This window comes from Acomys minous (assembly GCF_964271855.1).
Source record: "Acomys minous genome assembly, chromosome: 2".
Classification (NCBI taxonomy): Eukaryota; Metazoa; Chordata; class Mammalia; order Rodentia; family Muridae; genus Acomys; species Acomys minous.
In genome coordinates, this window is record NC_140484.1 from 114,240,774 (window position 1) to 114,260,858 (window position 20,085).

General features: G+C 46.0%; 2 protein-coding genes across 2 annotated transcripts; one reads left to right on the forward strand and one right to left on the reverse strand.

Moving 5' to 3' along the window:
* Positions 1-1,959: 1,959 nt before the first annotated feature.
* MRPL46 (mitochondrial ribosomal protein L46) lies at positions 1,960-9,894 on the reverse strand. Its single transcript, XM_084756204.1, has 4 exons — positions 9,626-9,894; positions 8,215-8,401; positions 7,276-7,449; positions 1,960-2,441 (listed from the first exon to the last, which is right to left on the reverse strand). The coding sequence occupies exons 1-4, from the start codon at positions 9,851-9,853 to the stop codon at positions 2,191-2,193; spliced, it is 840 nt and encodes a 279-aa protein (XP_084612330.1). The 5' UTR covers positions 9,854-9,894; the 3' UTR covers positions 1,960-2,190.
* Positions 9,895-9,901: 7 nt separating this feature from the next.
* MRPS11 (mitochondrial ribosomal protein S11) lies at positions 9,902-18,951 on the forward strand. The gene is made up of 7 exons (XM_084756192.1): positions 9,902-9,982; positions 10,129-10,262; positions 10,397-10,504; positions 14,831-14,929; positions 16,533-16,662; positions 17,949-18,014; positions 18,618-18,951. Exons 2-7 carry the CDS (start codon positions 10,198-10,200, stop codon positions 18,723-18,725), a joined length of 576 nt encoding a protein of 191 aa, XP_084612318.1. The 5' UTR covers positions 9,902-9,982; positions 10,129-10,197; the 3' UTR covers positions 18,726-18,951.
* The last annotated feature ends 1,134 nt before the right edge of the window (positions 18,952-20,085 follow it).

The window sequence follows — 20,085 nt, forward strand, 5'->3', positions numbered from 1 at the left end:
AGTTAGATGTAAGCATAGGCTCACTAGTCTCACTATAAAGAGTTAATTGCAGCAGCGCACACAAGGACAGAAGGGGCCCAAAAGGAGGTGAATGTGAAGTTAAATCCACAAGCATGCCAAGATTTTCATTTAAAATCAGAAAAAAAAAAGCGGTCTCAGGATATTGGGAATCACTGGGAAACGGAATGAGCAAGTCTGGGACTGGGAAAATCTACAATACCTGAGGATTTCTGAGGGGCCCAGGGGTTGGTTTTACATATTACACACAGGTGCGCGCGCACAGGCACCCGCCCCTTCCTACTTGCACAGCCATGCCTGTTACTTGAACTCCCTCACCATCACATACAGCACTTACCTCTCTTTTTCTCACGTTGAAGTCATCCAGTCCCTGAAATAGAACCATCATTTCTAAATCTGCCCCGGCCTTCTTCCCCAGGACACTGAGCTGGGCAGTTTTATATAAACGTGACACAAGCTGGTCATCTGAGGGAAGGGAACCTCAATTGTGGTAATTGTGGTGATTAATGAGGAGGGCCCCACCCACTATGGGTGTTGCCATCACTGAGCTGGTGGTTCTGGGTTCTTTTAAGAAAGCAGGCTGAGCAAGCCATGATGAGCATCCAGTAAGCAGCAGCCCTCCACGATCTCCTGCCTCCAGGTTCCTGGCCTGTGTGAGTTTCTATCCTGACTTCCATTGATGACGAACCAGTGATGTGAATGTGTACACCAAATAAGCTCTTTCCTCCCCAGCTTGCTTCTGGTCATGGTGTTTCATCACAGCAATAGTAACCCTAAGACAGTTACATCAGAAAAAATTGGGGGTCACATTTGACAGCCAGTGGCCAGTTCAGAGTGGTACTGAGCAGTCATTTCTAACACCATGCTAGTTTCTTTTGCACTGTGCAAAAATTACACTCCGAAAATAAAAACAGCTTTGGAGAAGATTCACAAAACCTGTGAAATTCTATAGCCAGAGCAGTAAGAGCAGAATGAAGCCCAGCAAAGACGTGGACACAGCCAATCTTGATTAGAAAAAACAAATTCCTTGACCCTAAGCAAAAATAGCAGGCACCATCTGGTATAGAAACAGAGATGCCGTCCCCCCTCCCCCATTTCCTAAGAGACCCCCACTCACATAGAAGGGCTGGGCAGTTTACCCAGAAGTCTGTGTGAGATGAAATTGGGAAGACTGATAGGTCTGTGACGGTCTGACCACTCCGAACACACATGGCATCTGAATCACCTGCACTGTGTGCCCCGTAGCAAGTGTTTTATATGCCAGCTTCTGGGGATGAGTCTGACCCAAATACCAAACTCACCCATCAGCCAAAGCCCCTACCCCAGGGGCAGGAAGACAGCACTCTCCCTGAGTGCCAACAGCTCCCATGTCTCTGATGTGCATCATGGTCTGGCCATGATTCCTCACTGGTAGGCTGGAGAGAAGCCAGGCTTTATTTCAAGTGACCATTGCTAAACAGTTAAGAAGAGATTTATCTCCTAAATATCACACTTTCACCCAGGTGTGGTGGCACACGGCTGTAATCCCAGCACTCTGGAGGCAGAGGCAGAAGGATCACTGTGAGTTTGGGGCCAGCCTGGTCTACAAAGAATCAAGGACAGCCAAGGCTACACAGAGAAACCCTGTCTCGAGGAGGGGGCGTGTGGACTTTCAAAACCAAGGGAGGGAGAGAGAAAGAAGATATCTCTTTCCTATCAAATGGAAAGGAAAAGCTAAGATGGAAAAGAGCTAAGAAATTATGTAACTAGGCTTTTCATGGGCCCAGAAACTTTCTCAGAACTGGGGATTTAGGTCAATTCATTTCTCTTTTTTCCAGGCCAAGTAGGTCAGTTAATTCACTATAACACAATGCTTTAACTTGCTATAGAGAAGTACTCTGTCCTGGCCCTGCTTCACTGGGCAAAGCCAGTTGTCCTCCAAGGACAAATCAAAAGCCAACACAATGACAGACACATTTAATTCTCAGAATTTAGTATGGTACTTGATGGTAAATGAGCATCATTCACTGCTCCTGAGGTCCTAACAGTTGACTAGTGAGCATCATCCACAGGCAGCCAAGGCCATTGGAAGTCAGGAGAAACTGCCCAACCTGATGCCATCAGAGGTCCAGGAGAAACTGACCCAACTTGAGGCCATCAGAGGTCCAGGAGAAACTACCTTCCCTGAGGCCATCAGAGGTCCAGGAGAAATCGCCTGACCTGAGCCAGGTACTTGGGCTGCAGATAGTCACCCAGCTCGTCCTTACTGGCCCACACATGGTGGCCCTTCTTCTTGGCCTGCACAAAGTCTCCGGTGAGCAACATAGCTTTGAAGAAGAAGACTTTGACCCCAAGGTCACTCTCTGTCCGCATTGCTTTGGGGAGCTTGAACTTGTAGTGGCCACAAGGTGCATTCCCTAGGAACTTGGCTTCCATGTTGTTTTCTGAGGAGAAAAGAAAGGTTTGGAAGGTTAGGTCATAGCCATCTGCTGCATCTTCAGCCGAATCACAGAAGGCTCGAAAAAGCCGCATATAACAAGAGCCCAAGGTGACCCCATGAGTGTGGCAGCCCTAAAGAGGCTCCTCCCTCTCAAGCCAAATGCTTTCTAGCCCAGGTGCCAGGCTGCCACTGTGGTCCTGGAAGTCCACAGTGCGGTTAATATGAGCTGGGAGTCACAGCAGCTGGCTTCTGCTTTCAGCCCTGTCATCAACCATTGAAACAGCATCAAAACACTTTTCAGAACAAAGCTCATCACCTCGAAAGGGTCTACAATCTGATCTTTAGCATGAGGGAGCTTCCTGAAGTCTTGCCATGTGCCTTGGATAGCTCAGGACAGTCTGTGTAGCCCAGGTGCCTTCAAAATAGTGATCTCTGGCCAGGTGTGGTGGCGCACGCCTTTAATCCCAGCACTTGGAAGGCAGAGGCAGGCGGATCTCTGTTAGTTCAAGGCCAGCCAGGTCTACAAAGTGAGTCCAGGACAGCCAAGGCTACACAGAGAAGCCCTGTCTGGAAAAGCCAAAACAAAAAGCTTAAAAATAGTGATCTCCCTGCCTCAGCATCTTAAATACAGATATCAAAGTCACGCATCACCACACCCAGATCAGATTTGACTTCTATGGTATGCAGTCAAGAAAGAGTTAATAACCTTTGTCTAGCATTTCAAAGATGGCAAAATGCAGAATCACTAAATGGCAACAGAAGGACTGTCAGCTAAACAGAGCCAGAGCCCAGCCCCAGTCCTCACACCGTAACTCATACCGTGGGCCCAAGACTTGACAGAAGCTTTACATTTTCCTAAAGATTCACCCACTTTGATGACGCTTTCATCAACAATTTGTAGTTTCTGAATTATGATGTATTTTCAAAGTTCTCACTTTAAAAAACAAAGACAAAAAAACAACAACAACAATAAAAAACGCACAAGAGTTTAGAAGGATATGTGGTATTTTACGAATCAAAAGGGGCCAGCCTATCAAACAAGCCAATAAGCTAGGGGGAAAAAGAAAGTTATGCTTGTTCATCTAAAATTTAAATCTTTCAGAAAAAAAAAGACACAAAAAACTCTCCAAAGACAAAATTATACATTTTGTTTCCAAAGCAACCAGCTCCTGGCAGGCAGAGGCAGGAGAATCCGCAGTTTAAGGTCATCTTCAGCTATGCCGTGGGTTCGAGGCCAGCCTTGACTACATGAGCTTCTAGCTCAAAGAACAACAAAAAGACTCGGAAAATTATTTCACCACATCAACAAAGGAACAATCCATAAGGTATTAAGAAGCACTTGGGAGTGGGGCTTAGGGCACTTGCCTCTCACCTTCTGCACTGCAGACGCTGAGTCAAGCAGACTGCAGATTCAAGAGATAAGTGGACACAGTGAGGTCAAAAGAAAGTGGATGACATAGTGAGGTCCAGGCCAACCTGGGCCACACAGTGAGATCCTATCTCAAAATAAAGAGAAATGACTCAGTGGGTATAACTATTTGCCACCAAGCCTGATGACCTGAGTAAAATCACCAGGACCCACATGGCTGAGAGCCAATCCTTATAAATTGTTTTCTGATCTCACACTCCATACACATACACACACACACACACACACACACACACACACACACACACACACTCATGAACTAAAGTAATTTTAAATTTTTTAATGAAAAATATTTATGAGCTTGAATATGTACAAAAAATTTCTAAAATACTGCAATGAAAAAAAATTGTTAGTGAGCACTACCTCTGAGAAGGAAAAATACTTGCTGTGCTGCACTTCCTAGATACGGATCATCACTAAACATATGCATGAATTGATGTTCTCAAGCTTAACAAAACATTACTCACACCAGATGGATTTGCATACAATGTACATTCACATGTAAGTGTCCGAGTAGGTATCTGGGAGTGAGATTATACTTTTTTTTTTTAATACTTTCCTGAACTCTCCAAACTTAAGTGAATAAAAATACTATTTTTCTATAGTCTGGAAAACACAGATTAAAATATTATCAAGTCAAAATATAAAAACAGTTCACTACAAACAGGAATGAATAATCTTGAGCAGACAGTTCGCAGAATTAAGAAATACAATGAGCATATGAAAAGATGATTAATCTCAATAGCAAAGAAGCAAACACTACCTCAAGGCAGATTATTTCTACTGATGACTCAGCTACAAACTAAAATAAAGACTAGTTCATACTCTGGTGAGGTCCATGTAAGCAGACACTACCACGACAGCTCCCGGAAGTCAAGCAGGCACAGCTCCCAAATCCTCTGTATCAGTATTCTTCAAGTCTTCCACCTGCACACCTCTGGTGAGTTCACCTCTAGAAATTCCATCTTGCTGAAGTGTAGAGCCAGTGTGGAAGGAACATATTTTCCCTTTTCTTAAATGTTTACAGTGCAAACTCTTCTTTGTTGTTCTATTTTAAATTTTCTACTTTGCTAACTTTGCAGTATATTTACCATCAACTTTTACTTTATTTTATATGTATTTATTAAATATAAATACAGAGCTATTGCTATCCTTTATTTCCTTAAGCATCTATTCAATGGGAAGGTTAAATGAAAGCACAGTGCTGAGGCAGAACCCCTTCCCACCAGGCACAGAGAAGGCAGAGCTGAGCAGGCACTTCTCATGCACACTCGTGTGAGGGCACCTGAGAATATGTGCCTAAAGACCTTGGTGTAAAACACAACTGCCAATTCCTATGTGACAGCTGAGAGACTGACAGAAGCAAAGCCCCTACATTCCACTGTCCTCTGTGGCCTCTCCTGCACGTTAAAGAAGCCCCTAGTGAGAAAGGGTCAAGGGACTTACAAACTTTTGACATTTTCTAGGACTTATCCGGGTGGCACAGCCAATCAAGTGGCTATGTGCTTACACTATTACCAAAGCCACTTACTCAACACCAGCTAGTGCCTACTACATGCCAGGGACTGCTGAGAACTCATGAAGAGGAACAGATGCTACTCTGACCTTCAGGGAACTCTAAATCCTAGCTAGAACACAATGTGTAAACAGAACATCTCGGTGCAATGGCGTAACTGAAAGAACACATTCCCCGCTGCAACATAAGCAGCCGTGGAGCAGGCGCAGTGCACAGCTCATCACTGTGACCCACTGCCAGGGTCCCTGGGAAACGGGAGGCACAGAAATGGGTTGTTTCATAAGCTGCTTGCACAGCCAGGAGTGGGGTGAGGAGCGCTCCACCTGAAGATGGCACTCTTCCTAAAGGGACCTGCTTACCCCAAAGCAGAGATGCATGAAAATCCACTAACTGGAGGACACAGGCTTGCTCTCCTGGGCTCGAACTTGGATTCTACATTAACTAAGATCAGCTTAGATTGGACCGGGATAAGAATTTATAGGCCATGTATGGGGTATTTGCATTTAGATGGGAAACATTTAAAAATTCTAGGCAAAGAAGTGACAAGAGATTTTTATGGAGAAAGCACATGTGAACAGCACTGGAGAGTATAACACAAAAGCGAGGAGGAACTTTTTTCTTTTTTGCATTTCCAGTATAGTGTTTCTCGACCATGCTAATGTTGCTCTCTAGCAATGTGTAGAGACATTTTTTGGTTGTCACACTGGGGTAGGGGTGGGAGTGGGAAATGAAATAGCACCACTAGCAACTAGTGAGCAGAGGCAGGCCAAAGATGCTAAACACCATACAAATACACAGACATCTCTCACAAAGAATCACCTGGCCCCTAACATTAATAGTACCATAGGCTAGTGGGAAGTGAAGGACATCACAGCTAAGGCAGGATGGTTTGGAACAGGCCAGGCAAGACCCAAAGATGCATACATCAGAATGAGGTCAAGGGTTATGCTGAGGTTTCTAGTTGAGTCAATGGATACACAATGGTACCAAGAAGAAGTGCTGGAACATAGGTCAGTGGTAGAGAACTTGCCTATCAGGTACAAGGCCACTGGCTCAATCACTAGTACTGAAAAACAAAACTTACATTTCCTGAGTGTAAGAATTCTGATTAGTGTATTAGTAGCTAAGTGGTTAAGGCAATGAACTAGAAACCCTTCTCCCAGCACAGGTATGAATTCGCTGACTAAGATTTCTCCCTTGGAGCTGGGGTCGAATGTCAGTTGGCATAGTGTTCACCTAGCATACACAGGTTCTGGGTCCAGTCCCCGGTTCTGCAGAAGATTGGATGTTGTGGCTCAAGTATCTAATCTCAACACTCAGGAAGTAAAGGCAAGAGGATCAGCGGTTAAAGGTCATCCTCAGGTACATGAATAACAAGCTCAAGGCTACCCTGGGCTACCAGAAAAAAAGAGAGAAAGAGAAAAGAAGAGAAAGAACAAGAGAAAGAAGAAGAGAAGGGGGGGAAAAGGAGAAGGGAAGAAGGAAGGAAAAAGGAGAGGAGGGAAGAGCTAAGAATGGTGGTTAATGTACTAAAATCTCATATATTAAGATAAAACACTCACTGTTCTAAGGAAAATCCTTGCCGGAATTTTTATCTGATTGTTTGGGTTTTTTGGTTTGGATTGGGTTTTGGGTGTTTGTTTGTTTTTTCAAGACGGGGTTTCTCTGTGTAGTCCTGGCTGTCCTGACACTTGCTCTGTAGACCAAGTTGGTCTTGAACTCAGGGGTCCCTCTGCCTCCCTAGTGCTGGGATTAAAGAAGTACACCACCACACCCAGCTTCTTACCTGCATTTCAACTGTCAGTGCCCTGTAAACATCCCACTCTCTTTCTTTATGCCCCATCTCAGTGAGCAGAAATGAATCTGGAGGGATTCTGAAGGTAAAGAAGTTACCTGAGAGTGAAGTCAAGGCCCGCTCAGCTGTCCCTCGAAGGGTCTCCCCGGGCTGCCACTCTACTTGAGGGAGCATCCAAACATCTTGGTCTCCAAGCTTCTCTCTGACCAAGAGGACAAGGTTCCTGTCTAGCTTACGGTGCAAGGAGGTCCTGTCATTTTTCTTATCAGCTTCTATAAAAGAGATGATCAGAGGAGAGAGAAAACAAAAAACAAAGATTGCGATCTACCGAAACCAAGGATTTTGAGTTGTAGAGCCCTCCTTCAGGGACCAGCACACGCCCTGCCCTCTAAAGAAGCCACAGTGTAACCCTAACTCGAACAAAAAGAACTGGAACCAGAGCTGAACTTCTCTCAAGAGCAGAGTAAACTTGAAGCCTCTGGAAAAGAAGCAATGCCTGGAAAAATCCAAACTAAGAACAGGAATACGCTCAGAGGCAGTTCACTATGCGGCTCTGGGTTCAGACCTCTGCAACACATGTGTTCAGTTAAAAAAAAAACAAAACAAAACAAAACCCTGGTCCATAGGACTTAGCACTATACCAATCCAACTAACCCCTACCATCTCTGTTCTTTAGTCATCTTGAAATGAGGAAAATAGGACTCAATCCCTGCTTTTAGAGTGGCTTATAATAAAACGGAAATCAGAGAAAAAAGGCTTACTTCCTCCCACCCTCTGATCCAGAGTTAGAAGTGAAAGAAGAAGAGAAAGAAACTTTACTGCCACTGAAAATAGCATTAAATCATTTAAAAAGTTGTGTTAGGGAAATATAAGGAACGCAGCTAGGGAGTTATTTTCCTGAAAGCTGTTTTGTTACTTGAAGCTACGTGTTATTAAAGTGCAATGCGGGAATGGGCTAACGGCCCTTCATCTGGCAACCAGAATGCCCAGAATACCCCACTCTCCCTTCTCTGTGGTTGGCCTAGGAGGTCACAAACCTGTCACTCGGGCTCCAGGTTTGAACTGTAGGAACGCCTGCTCCCACATATCTTCTAAATCCTGCGCAAGCGTAATGCCCTCATCCTGCTCATCATCATAAAGGTCGGCTTTCTTCTTCACCAGCCGCTGAGCTTCATCGAGAGCGCGGAGCTCGTGGTCCGAATACAGGCTTCTCTCTATCTCTACCTGGGAAATTTAAAGAGAGAAGGGAGAAGGAAAGAACAAAACCACCACACCCTTGGCAAGATCAGAAGTGCATCCCATAACACACTCAGCATAATCAAAACATTATCCAGATCTAAAGAACGAAAAAGGCCCACTGGACTGTAAGCTTAAGTGGAAATTGCTAAATTGTCAAAAGGCGGTTAGAGATCAGGACTGTCAGAAAGAACGGAGGGGTAGCTAGGCACTGGGACCCACTACCCACAGTCTAGGGCTACTGGCCTCTGACCAGCATCTATTCCAGAACCTTCCTGCCTTGAAGACTCTACAACATCCCTTCTTCCTAGATACTCTCCTCATGCCGTTTCTCCCAGATTTCTAATCATCCCTCTAAGTTCAACTTCAATACCACTTTCTCAGAAAGACATTTCTCATGAAAAATCAAACCTACGTGGTTCTGTGTAAAACTTTTCTAGTAAGCTGTGTTTTCTTTTATAGCACTTACCCAAGTCTGTAATTAGTCATATGACTAATTCCAGTACAGGAAACTCTATGGGAACCAGAGCTACGTGCCTGTCTTACCCACAACTGTGAATCTATCTCTGAACACTGAAACATGGTATTAGCTATGAATACCTGGGGGGGAGGTGGGGGAAGGCTATTTACTAGAGCAAAAAGCACTGAAGACAGTATCCATTAGTTTCCCAAGACAAAAGCCTCTTGGAGTCTGGGGAAACATTAAAACCTTTCATCACTGTCTACAGAGACTTAGCACCCTGGCCACAACTACACTTGGGTTTCCACCCTATTTCTTCACTTGTCTTTCACAGAAATTGTTCCCTGAGGTAAAAACAAAGCAAACGTTCCCACATGCATCTTAAGGGTGGCCCGTTGCCTCCAAGGTTTTCTTTCTTTTTTTCCCCAACACTCATCACTTCACAGACTTTCTTGCAGTCTGCGAGCTCCAGAGTTACAGGGCGTGATCCATGCTCACCACCGGATCCCTACTGTGCTGGACGAACAAGAAAACTAACCACACACAGTGCTCAAGTGAAAACAAGCCTAACGAATTAAACCCTGTTGACCACCTGCACAGTACGGCAACTTCCGTCTTGCAGATTCCACTAAAGATCAAAAATTAAAATGATTTGCTCAAGGTCACACAAAGAACCACAGTCACCATGCAATCAAGGCCCACTTGGTACCGCTGCTTCCCTCACCGCACAACGAAGCCAGCGTCTGCCTTACCTGCTGCAGCAGACCCGCCATCTCTTCCTGCAATGGGGTGAGCGGCTTGGTGATCAGCGGAGGCCGCTGCAGACACAAGGCGCCCAGCAAGCGCCATGGAGACCGACTGCTTGAGGGTGTAGCCTCAAGGGACAGACAACGAGAACTCGGGCTACCTGCCCAAAACCTGTCAAGCCGCCGCCAGCCTTTAGCTACCCCTAGCAGAGTACGCCCTACGGGCGCCGCCATCTTTCTGTCTTCCCACAAGGTACCGCGGCCCCCGGCGCGCCCTCAGCCAACCCCACGTTCCCATGAGGCCACGCGGGCCGGCGAGGGGGCAGGTTTACGAAGTAGAACGAACCATTGCAGTTGGGAGAAGTAGGTGGAATTCTAGTGTTAGACCACTAGAAAGGGGAGAGGTTCCCATATGGGTGGTTTTATAGAGCATTTAAACTTGAACAAAACTATTTACAGGGCCATTTAAGAGCAATCAGGTGATTTCCCTTCTGTGTACTCCCCCACAGATGCTCATGGTGCTGGCCTCAGCTAGTCCAGGCGCCACGGACCGGAGCTGAGGAGGGTCAATATCAGTCATGCAGGTTGTTAGAAGTTGCGGGTCGTGTCTCCTGCGGTCCTGGGCTGGACCTGGGATAACCAGGTAAGGATTGTTTTTCGGAGCCCACGTTCTCTCTCGAGCCTGTCCACCTGCCGTCCGGTCCTATGTGCCATTTGAACCCCGCCCCCCCCCCCAAACACTGTTAATCCAATCCCTCACCGGGCTCTCATTTGCAGGCTCGTGGCCGTTGCCCCAACTCAGAGCATCCACACCGGTGCCCCGAGATTAGAAGACGCAGCTGCCGAACAGAAAATTGAAAAGGCAGCGGCTCCGAGTCGCTTCAGGTGAGGGTTAAGTGGGTCCGGTCCTCTGGAAACTAGCATCCTGTGACTTCTGCCCGTCACCCTAACGAGTCAATAGAAAAAATGAATTCCTGACTGTCCTCTATCGTCTGTGGAAGCTTGTGCAAATCAGTCTTTGATCCTCCGCGCTCTAAAAGTGGAGATAATGCTTGGAGGAGTTGGTGAAGACAGGAATAAACTGTGGCATAAAAGTAGTGGTCCAATTAGCAGCTCTTAGCTGAGTGTCAGATTATATAAGTACCAGCTCTCTTCCCTTGTAAGATAGACTTGAGGCCCGACTAACAACTCTGTCTACCTCCAACACAACATGTCTTGAGGGATTACACTAACTGCACGTCTTAGAATTGGTCAAAAGGTCCAGTGTTAGGTTTTGTGCCTAGCCCTGGGTTACTGGCATCCTTCGTCCCACTTGTATTTAATACTTTGTAATGCAGGCTGCATATACATTCATTTAACTTAACATCTATTTAATGGTTACTGAAAACCCACTACCTGTTAAGTGCCATGATAAGTGTTGGAAAATACAGGTTATTTCTCCCGTAAAGTAGTACACGGACTTGCAAGAAAGACAGATGAGCAGTGTTTCAACCATAATCTGATCAGCAGGATAATAGAGTTAAGACCAGGTTGGACATTTAAAGGAGTAAGGCCCTTCTGGGGAAGTCAGGCAAGACTGAAGGTTCCATGGAGTGTAGCAGTGACCCGAACAGTTCCGCTGGACAAGCTCAGCGTGATCATCACAGGCAGAGGGAACAGAGCAGAAAGGCAGGCTGTCAGAAAGAACATGGTATGTGATGCCTCTGCAGGACCTAAGAATCTGTTTATAAAGTGTGAGAGAGGTGTGAAGGCTCAAATTTAGGCACAAAACAACTGAAAATATGGAGTTTGTTATATGTTAAGATGGTAGGGACTCAGAGAGTTTAGATCTGTGTGGTTAAGTTTGAGATGCCTTATACTTGCTTTAAAATAGCATTGTGTAACCCTATATAAAATATTTTTATAAATTGAGACACTCAGCATCCAAATAGAGGTGTAATATAGACAGAGATCTGGGGAAAGGAAGAACCAACAGAAGAGAGAACCTCCCCAAAGTTGGAAGAAAGCCAGACAAGATTCTCTTTTTAGCATGATGCAAAGTATGGAATTCAGCTGTTTGGCCCTGCAGATGAGTTGACAGGCAGACAGCACGATTGCTCGTTGGATTTAATAGTATGGGGTTGGTTGGTGACCTTGACAACAGCCTTTTTGAGGCAGAGAGCAGAAATGACGTCTCATTGGAGTGGATTGTCATTCCTTTAGGGAGGCTTTGATACAAGGGAGAAGCTCTTGGGAACTTGGGGTTATTTTTTTGTTCTTGATGTTTTCATTTTATGTTCATGACATAACAATATGTTTTGCTTCTGGGGACCAGGGAGAAAGGCTGATACTGAAGAGGGACCATTGCGGGGTCAGTGGCCTTGCAGGGCTAATACCCAGCTGGAACACTGTGACAGGAAAGTCCTCGAAGGCCATGGGCACAGGTGTTTGGTGGTGGAAGCTGGAAGGAAGTCTGATTGATTCTGTGTCTCTGTAGAGGTCATCAGCTGGCCCCGAGGAAACGAAGGGACTGAATGTTCCAGGAGATAAAGGGAAGTGTAGAAGAGGAGAATGGGAAGATAATTGAACAGAGGATGGTTGTGAGGCATCTGGAGAGCCCACTAGATGCTGGAGATTCACCAAAATGAAGGAATAGGACTTGGTAGGGACAGACTTGTCCCCCAAGGGACTTTTAACAGTGTCTTTTAAAAAAAAACTCTAGTGATCATAAATTAGGAAATAGAATCTAGTGACTTAAAGCCAGGGATGCTACCAACCACCCCACCGACAGCCTCATCCAAAATGTCAATCAAAAAGCCCTGGTGTAGAGACCAGTCAGCCATGCAGTGTTTGCACGGCTCACATTGTCTGGAGAGATGGATTTAACCTGAGCTGGGAGTGAAGTGAGACAGGGGACCTGAGACTAGGGTCTAGTTCAGGTGAGGAGACATAGTACCTGAGGTATACGGAGTGATGGGGAGCTGATGGACCCGTTGGAGTGCTGGCCCTGAAGACAGCAAGGCAGGCAGAGACTGGGGGAGGGGGCAGGGGGGCTGCCAGGGATGCTTGAAGCCAAGGTTATGATGTATGTGCGGGTCATGATAACAGCTGGCTGTGATCCCAAAGTATACATAGCCAAGGTAGGACACAGGAGACAATGTTTAGAAATGAAAGTGCAGAACTTTTGGAGATGCTGCCGAAATAATCACCAGTTATTTAGAAGGAGTGCCAGAGGATGCTGAGCTCCAGCATGGTTTTGGTTTTGGGTTTTTTTTTTTTTTTTCAGTTTATTCACACCTTTTTTTTAGTTAGGATATAGTTACATCATGTCCCCCTGTTCCATTTCCTCCTTCTAATACCTTCCTTCTTCCCCCTTCTTTCTCTCTCAAATTTACGACCTTTTTTTTTTTAATTGTTGGGGGAGGTATATTCCTAACTATATAAGTATAGCCTGCTCAGCCCATATAATGTTCCTTGTATGTATATGACTTCAGGCCTGACCACTTGGTATTGGCTTACCAATCAGGAGGCTCTGTTTCTCCCACTCTCAGTATTCCTTAGTGGCTTGTATTTGTATTTTTTAAACTTACGCAATTAAGCCAGGCATGATAGTACACACCTTTGACCCCCGTACAGTACAAGCAAAGGCAAAAGGATCCCTGCATTTGAGGACAGCCTGGTCTACATAGTGTGCTCCAGGCCAGCCAGAGCTGTGTATGGAGACCCAGTCTCAAAAACAAAACAAAGCAATTAGCAACTAAACTGCCTTGCTACACCTCCGTGGTATGAAAGTGGGTAGAAAGACTAGTTCCAGAAAGTCATATCTCTCTTTTTTAGGACTTCCTCAATGAGCCATTGCTCATCATACCTTCAACCTGGGAGAATCTTGTTTTGTTTTGTTTTGTTTTGTTTTGTTTTGTTTTGTGACTAGCTCTTGCTACCTAGCCCAGGATGACCAGGAACTCTGTCATCATAGCTAATCTTAAACTCACTGGATTACAGGCATGCACTACTATGCCCAGCTAAACCTGGGAAGTTTAAAGGCCTGATCTTGGCCATGCCCAAGATTACATGGCTCAGCCTCCTAGTTTCTAAATTTTGCTATGTAAGATGCATTGTACTGGTTTTACTCAGACTTAGATTTGTTATTTGCTCGCTCCCAAGTCAACAGAGAGAGAGAAAAAAATCCATGGCGAAATGATGGAACAATAACGTCATCTACAGGACTAGACAACTTCCCTTCTTAATACAGAAGCTGGTAGGCCAGCCACCCACAAAGGCTACACGTCATAGCTAAGATCGAGCCACGGGAGAATGCACTGTGCTGAGCTTTTGAAAATATCCTTAGAGAAACAGATGGAGCCGGGGGTGCTTGAATGGTAGCGTATTTTCTAAAAGTGATTTCAGCATAGTAGAAACATAGCGTGGGTGTGTGGGTACAATCTGAGTCTGATTTAGGTGTGTAGGCACAATGAGACAGCAGGTTTACTCTCATCTGAAATGCTCAATGACAGTTGCGTGCGTGGTTAAATTTTTAAAGAACAAAGCTCAGACCCAAGGCCAGTCTCCTCGATCCAAGGCCTGGCTTTCCTTGCTGGCCCTGTGTCTTTTTGGACTTGAGTTTTCCACCTGAAAATGAAGAGTCCAGCCCCAGGGAACCCAAGAACACAACCCAGTGCTGAGGCCAGTGCTCCCAGCCCTGAAGTCCTGCAGAGCCTAGAAGGTCTGGGAAGGAATGATGCAGAGAGGCTCCTCCAGAGCCAGAGGCTCTTAGTTTACATTCTGGGTTTGTCTGTGTGTGTATGTTGGGGGGGAGCGGGGAGAAACTTGAGGCCTTTATCAGTGTGTATGTTGGGAGGAATCTTACGCTATATCCTAAGCTGGACCCCTGATTAGCCTTGAATTCAGTTTTCCGCTCTGCCCCCACTTTACGTAGATCACAACTGTGCATCACCATACTTAACCTATTTTATTTTATTTTTAAGCATATATGTCTGTCTGTCTTTTTTTTTTTCTTTTTTATTGTATGTTTGGTTTTTGAGGCAGAGTTTCTTTGTGCACCCCTGGCTTGTCCTGGACTCACTCTGTAGACCAGGCTGGCCTTGAACTCAGAGGTCCACCAGCCTCTGGCTCCTGAGTGCTAGGATTAAAAGCCCAGCACATATGTGTATTTCTTTTGATTTAAAGAACTAACAATTGAGAAATTAAACAAAATGTGTCTTCTGATTGCAGCATTTACCCTCCAGTACCAGGACAGGAAAGCTCTCTGCGATGGGCAGGGATGAAATTTGAGGATGTCCCAATTGCACACATTAAAGCAACCTACAACAAGTAAGAAAAGGGGTGCCTGGGTGAGTCCCCTGTAGACTGCTGCTGCCTCAGCCGTTCTTGAAGTAGAAGTCAGGGTATCAGATGCTAGCTTCATCTTGTTTGGGAAAACTATCTTCTTTCCTTATAAAGTTTACTTGAGTTCCATAAAAATATAAAATAGACTGAGTATGCTATAATTTTACAGTTTTTCTGCCTTCCTTAGGATTCTTACATAAGAGTCAGATGGACAATTTTAAAAGCATATGGCAAGAGAAGCAATCTACAAGCACATGATTTATTTGTAATCTAGCCAAGATATAAACTTCCAGACAGTGCAAGCCCTTTAGCCTTACCTCAGGCCCTGTGCACTCTCCCTTCCTTTGCAGGGCTACGAGTGATAGTGACTGAAAGTACCAAGACTAGTGCCCTTGTGTGCGGTACACACAGCTATCAAGTAGGCTCCCAGCCACAGAGGCATAGGGCACCAGTGATAGCTTTGCAGGCCAGGTTCCACTTGAAAGTGGGATCTGTGTCTGGTCCCGGCCTGCAGCCACACTGTTGGAGTACAGCACCACAACTATATCCTGGCCTAGAGTGTGCGGCACAGAGGTGCTCTGGGCCCACAGCAGCATCTCCCTTCTTGTGAGCTGATGCAGACATAACTGCTATGCTTTCTTTCTGCTGCTGTGTCCGTAGCCTTTAAGATACACCCTGCATCATAAAGCTTCTGTTCAGTAAAGGAAATGCAAGAAGCCCTGGGAGAGGGGTAACAGCCATAACACGACCCACAAACGGGATCCATGCCCAGGGCCAACCCAGCGGGTCTCCTCTGCAGCATGAGCACCCAGGGAGCTCTGCAGAAAGTGGGGTGACGATAACCAAAGGGGACACGGGAAACATACCTTAGGGTTTTCTTAAAGTCATTCTTAATTACAACTTACCATGTTAGAGCAAACTTATTTAAAATAATGTTTGATCATAGAATAGAATGTCATAAGCATTTAAATTATCCACTGTAATAGTGTTGTTGTGATAAGTTGTTTTGTGAGATTTTTTTTTATGAGTCTGTATGATTACCTCTGCAATAATAGGTCTTAGATTCACTTCAAAACAGTCCACTGATGAAGGGATGGCAACAGGCTTTAGAGGTGACACTGCATTGGGTGTGAGCTGGTCATTGTTGGTGCAGAGCAAGGCACAGATCCTAGGTAGTTACTCACATTGTTTTCTTTATAACATTTTACGTACTTGTTGAAGATGGAGAATACCCGTGTGGAGGTCACAGAACAACGTGCACAAATCTTCCACCATGTGGGTGTGCCTGTAACCATGAAGCCATCCTTTACCCACCGTTCTCTTCATTGTTGCAGCAGAAGATACTTGAAACTTTCCCAGTGTTGTCTTTTTTTTTAAGCAATTGCCCAATGTGTAATATTAGGCTTTTATAAAACCAGGAGGCTTCTGGTGCCGCTCTCCTGCCCTCGGGTTATGGCACTCCTTCTAAGTGTGATTTGTCAGTCTTCCTTTAGCATAGGGAAGGAGCAGACCTCTTTTCTTCCTCACTATGGCTCCTAAGGATCCTTCCTTCCCTGAGCAATAGTAGACGATGTGCTTCCTTTCCCAGCACACAGATCCAGGTAGTCTCTCCCACTAACACATCGCTGGCCCGCGCCTCCTGTGGTACAGAAGGCTTTCGCAATGCCAAGAAGGGCACCGGCATCGCAGCACAGACAGCAGGCATAGCTGCAGCAGCGGTAAGTACCTGACCATATTGTTCTGCTCTTCCTGTGGCTGATGGGGAACTCTCATTCACCAAGACTCAGAAGCAGTGAGGTCTCGGCCCACCTCTGTTAGATGCCTTGTCACTGCAGCTGCTTGAAGAGACCTTTGTAGAAAGGCTACTAACTTTCTCAGCTTCAGTGGAGAAAAAAGATTAATTTGTGTTCAGAGGAAGAACCAGAGTGCTGAAGGCTTAGGCACCAAAGCTCCTTCCATTAAAGGCCAGTGGATGGCACAGGGATTGTATTCTATTCAGGGAGCATGTCTTACAGCACAGGTCCCAAAGTGGAGTGTTGCAGATCTTTCTAGAAACTCCATCTCAGATACTTCATTATTACCCTGTCTTCAGAAGACCCCGCTATTATCTCCTCTTTCAAGAGGATCCGACTGTGTGGGATTGGTCAAAGTGGAGCAGCTGATTCAGCTCCCTGATGGAACCCAGATCGGCCTTGGGCCAGGGCTGCATGCTTCCTGCTGTAGCAGAGACCTCCCACATTGTACACTCTGGTAGCGGGAATACTTCCTGAAGGAACACCTTGACTTTAAAGCTAGACCTGAGAAAACTATTGATTGCTGTAATGGTCATCAAAATTCAGAGTGATGTAATTGCCCATCAGACAGGACAATCAGTTAAGAGATAGATGTCAGTGTTTGTGGGACCTCTGCATGGTAGGCTTTGAGTATTTTCTAGGACCCATAGTGAATGTGTTTATAATCTTTTTTGTTGTTTTGGTTTGGTTTGGTTTTTGTTTGTTTGTTTGTTTGTTTGTTTTGTTTTGTTCTTCGAGACAGGGTTTCTCTGTGTAGCCTTAGCTGTCCTGGACTCGCTTTGTAGACCAGACTGGACTCGAACTCACAGCGATCCACCTGCCTCTGCCACCTGAGTGCTGGGATTAAAAGCATGCACCACCACACCTGGTTTATAATCTTAACTCAAAAGATACTAAGTCCCGCTTTATAAGTGGGCATTCAGGCTCAGCCTAGACATGGTGGCACCCCCACCTCTGTCTCATAAATCTGCATTTGGAGGAAAGTCAGGCACTATCTAGAAGTGACCATTAGGTGGCAGTGCAGTTCTGTGTTGGCCAGCCTGTGCCTGTGTCCATCTCCACTAAGGCCATCAGCCCTTGGCTTCCTTCTGTGTCTTCTGTTCCCTGTTTAATTCTGTTGTTGCCATTTTCCCATGTCTCCTGGAGACAATAGCCAGAAATTGGGATGTAGCCATTCTGTCTCCGGGCACTGACCACTTGCTCCTCTCCAGAAAGCCACAGGAAAGGGAGTGACCCACATCAGAGTCGTAGTGAAAGGCATGGGACCAGGACGCTGGGTAAGTACCTAGGGTTCTCCAGTGTGTGCGTGTTCTTTAGAGCCAGGTGTGGAGACAGTAGAGATGGCCCTTGCTGAATTTCCATGGCATTGCTTGAAGTTCATTTCTGTTCCTACCATCTGCTAAGGCCCTCAGAGTAAGCTTAGATCATGTAGTTCAGTTAGTCAGCTTCTTGAGTGCCTGCCCTGTGCCAGCCCCTAGGAATAGAAAGTGGTCTCCGGAGGACCATTCCAGACAGATCCTCAGCACAGACTAGTGGATGCCATGGAGAAGAAGTGTGGGCCAAGGTGCTGAGGGTCTTGAGAGGACTCCTGAGACCAGTGGGGCTACAGCTTTCCCCAAGGAGGTGACATCTCTCTGACTTTAAAAGAGTGAGGTGTTAGAGTACAAGTGTGTGTGTTCCAGGGGAGGGAAATGCTCCTGTAAGGCTGCTGGAGTGCAAGGCTCAAGCCTGTGCTCAGATTGTAAAGCACAAGATGGAGGCAACAGGGACAGGAATGGTAGTGTCACCCAGTGAGCTTCTGTCCCTGTTGGAGCCCTATCCAGAGATGCTGGGTCATCACTTTGGAGACCCTGCCATTTGCCTGTTTCTGATCCTTCCAGTCTGCCATCAAAGGACTGACCATGGGGGGTCTGGAAGTGATCTCAATCACAGACAACACTCCTGTCCCACACAACGGCTGCCGACCCCGCAAGGCTCGAAGGCTATGATGAGAAGGGAGTCTGCACTTGAACCTGACCTAAAGTCTCAACACCAGATGGGTCCTTCAGAAAGCCTACTGTTGGAGCCTTCCTTGGGGGAACATTCCTCGGCTTGCCCCTGAAACTGGAGGTGCACTCGAGGCTGGCCTCTCTTGAATATGAGGAAGTGGGGACTGTAGGCACGCTATGGCCCTGCTCCAGCCTCTGCTCTGAAAATAAAAGACTATTCTGTTTAGTAGTTGTGAGTTTTTGTTCCCAGTGTTACAGACTTCTGAAAGATTGTGTGACCCTGGATAGAGGGGCTACAACATAAAGTAGCCCGCATCCATCCCATGGCACCCTTCTTTTCACACTACATTTATAGCCTCTCATCCAAGGCAGCCAGATCTTGTCACAGCCAACACCTGAGCTAGGCCAGGTGAGGTGAGAGCTTTTTGCCATCCTCTGCAGTCTGTCAGATTTCACAGACGGTGGGCATGCTTGAAGTCAGCCCTAGCTAGGGGAGTTTGGGGAGTGGTGGCAGGGGTGCTCTGAAGTTCCAAGTTCCTGGGAGTGTCCATCCTTTATACTCCATGGATTTTGGCATCCCCCAAACCCAAGAGGAAAAGTATGTCAAAAACAGGCTGAGTTGTATAAAACAGGATTTGCCAGAAAGAAGGGTGGATGGGGCAGGGATGGCTGAGAACTATGCAGTTGGCCTGCACTCTAGAGACAACAGCACAGCACAGGGGACACCTTCCTTAGCCCTTCGGCTGAGACAAAGCATCATAGAAACTGCAAAGGAAATGGCCACAACACAGCACTGCTCCTCCCAAGCATGGTGCAGTGAGGCCCACAGCTGCCCTCAGGTAGGTAGGAAGAGCTGTATTGGAGCTGGAGAAAAGTCAAGACTACTTAGAGGAAATTGAGGGAAACTGTCCCCCTTCTCCTTTTAAGCCTTAGCAGGACTTACACGAGGGGTATCCTGAGACCAAGGACTAAAGCAAAGCCCCTGGAGGAGTCTCGCTTTAAAGCCACTGCTGGGAGGAGTGCCAACGTTTTCATATAAAACTGTCCAGACAATGCATTAGAAAGGATTTTGGTTTTTTAGAGTCTCACTATATAGCTCAAGCACCTTCTTAGTGCTTCAATTACAGCATCACCACACCTTACATACACACACACACACACACACACACACACATACGTGTGCGAGCACACGTAGAAGGTGTGAAAACTGGTGGTCTATTGATGACAATAAATGTAAAAACTTCAAATAAAACAGACTTGAGAAATGAGGCTTTTGAAAGCATTCTCTATGATTTGCTACGGTTTGGCCTTTATTCAAGTGGAGAAAGGACCTGAAGCAAGTGGTTGTGGCTCAAGGAGA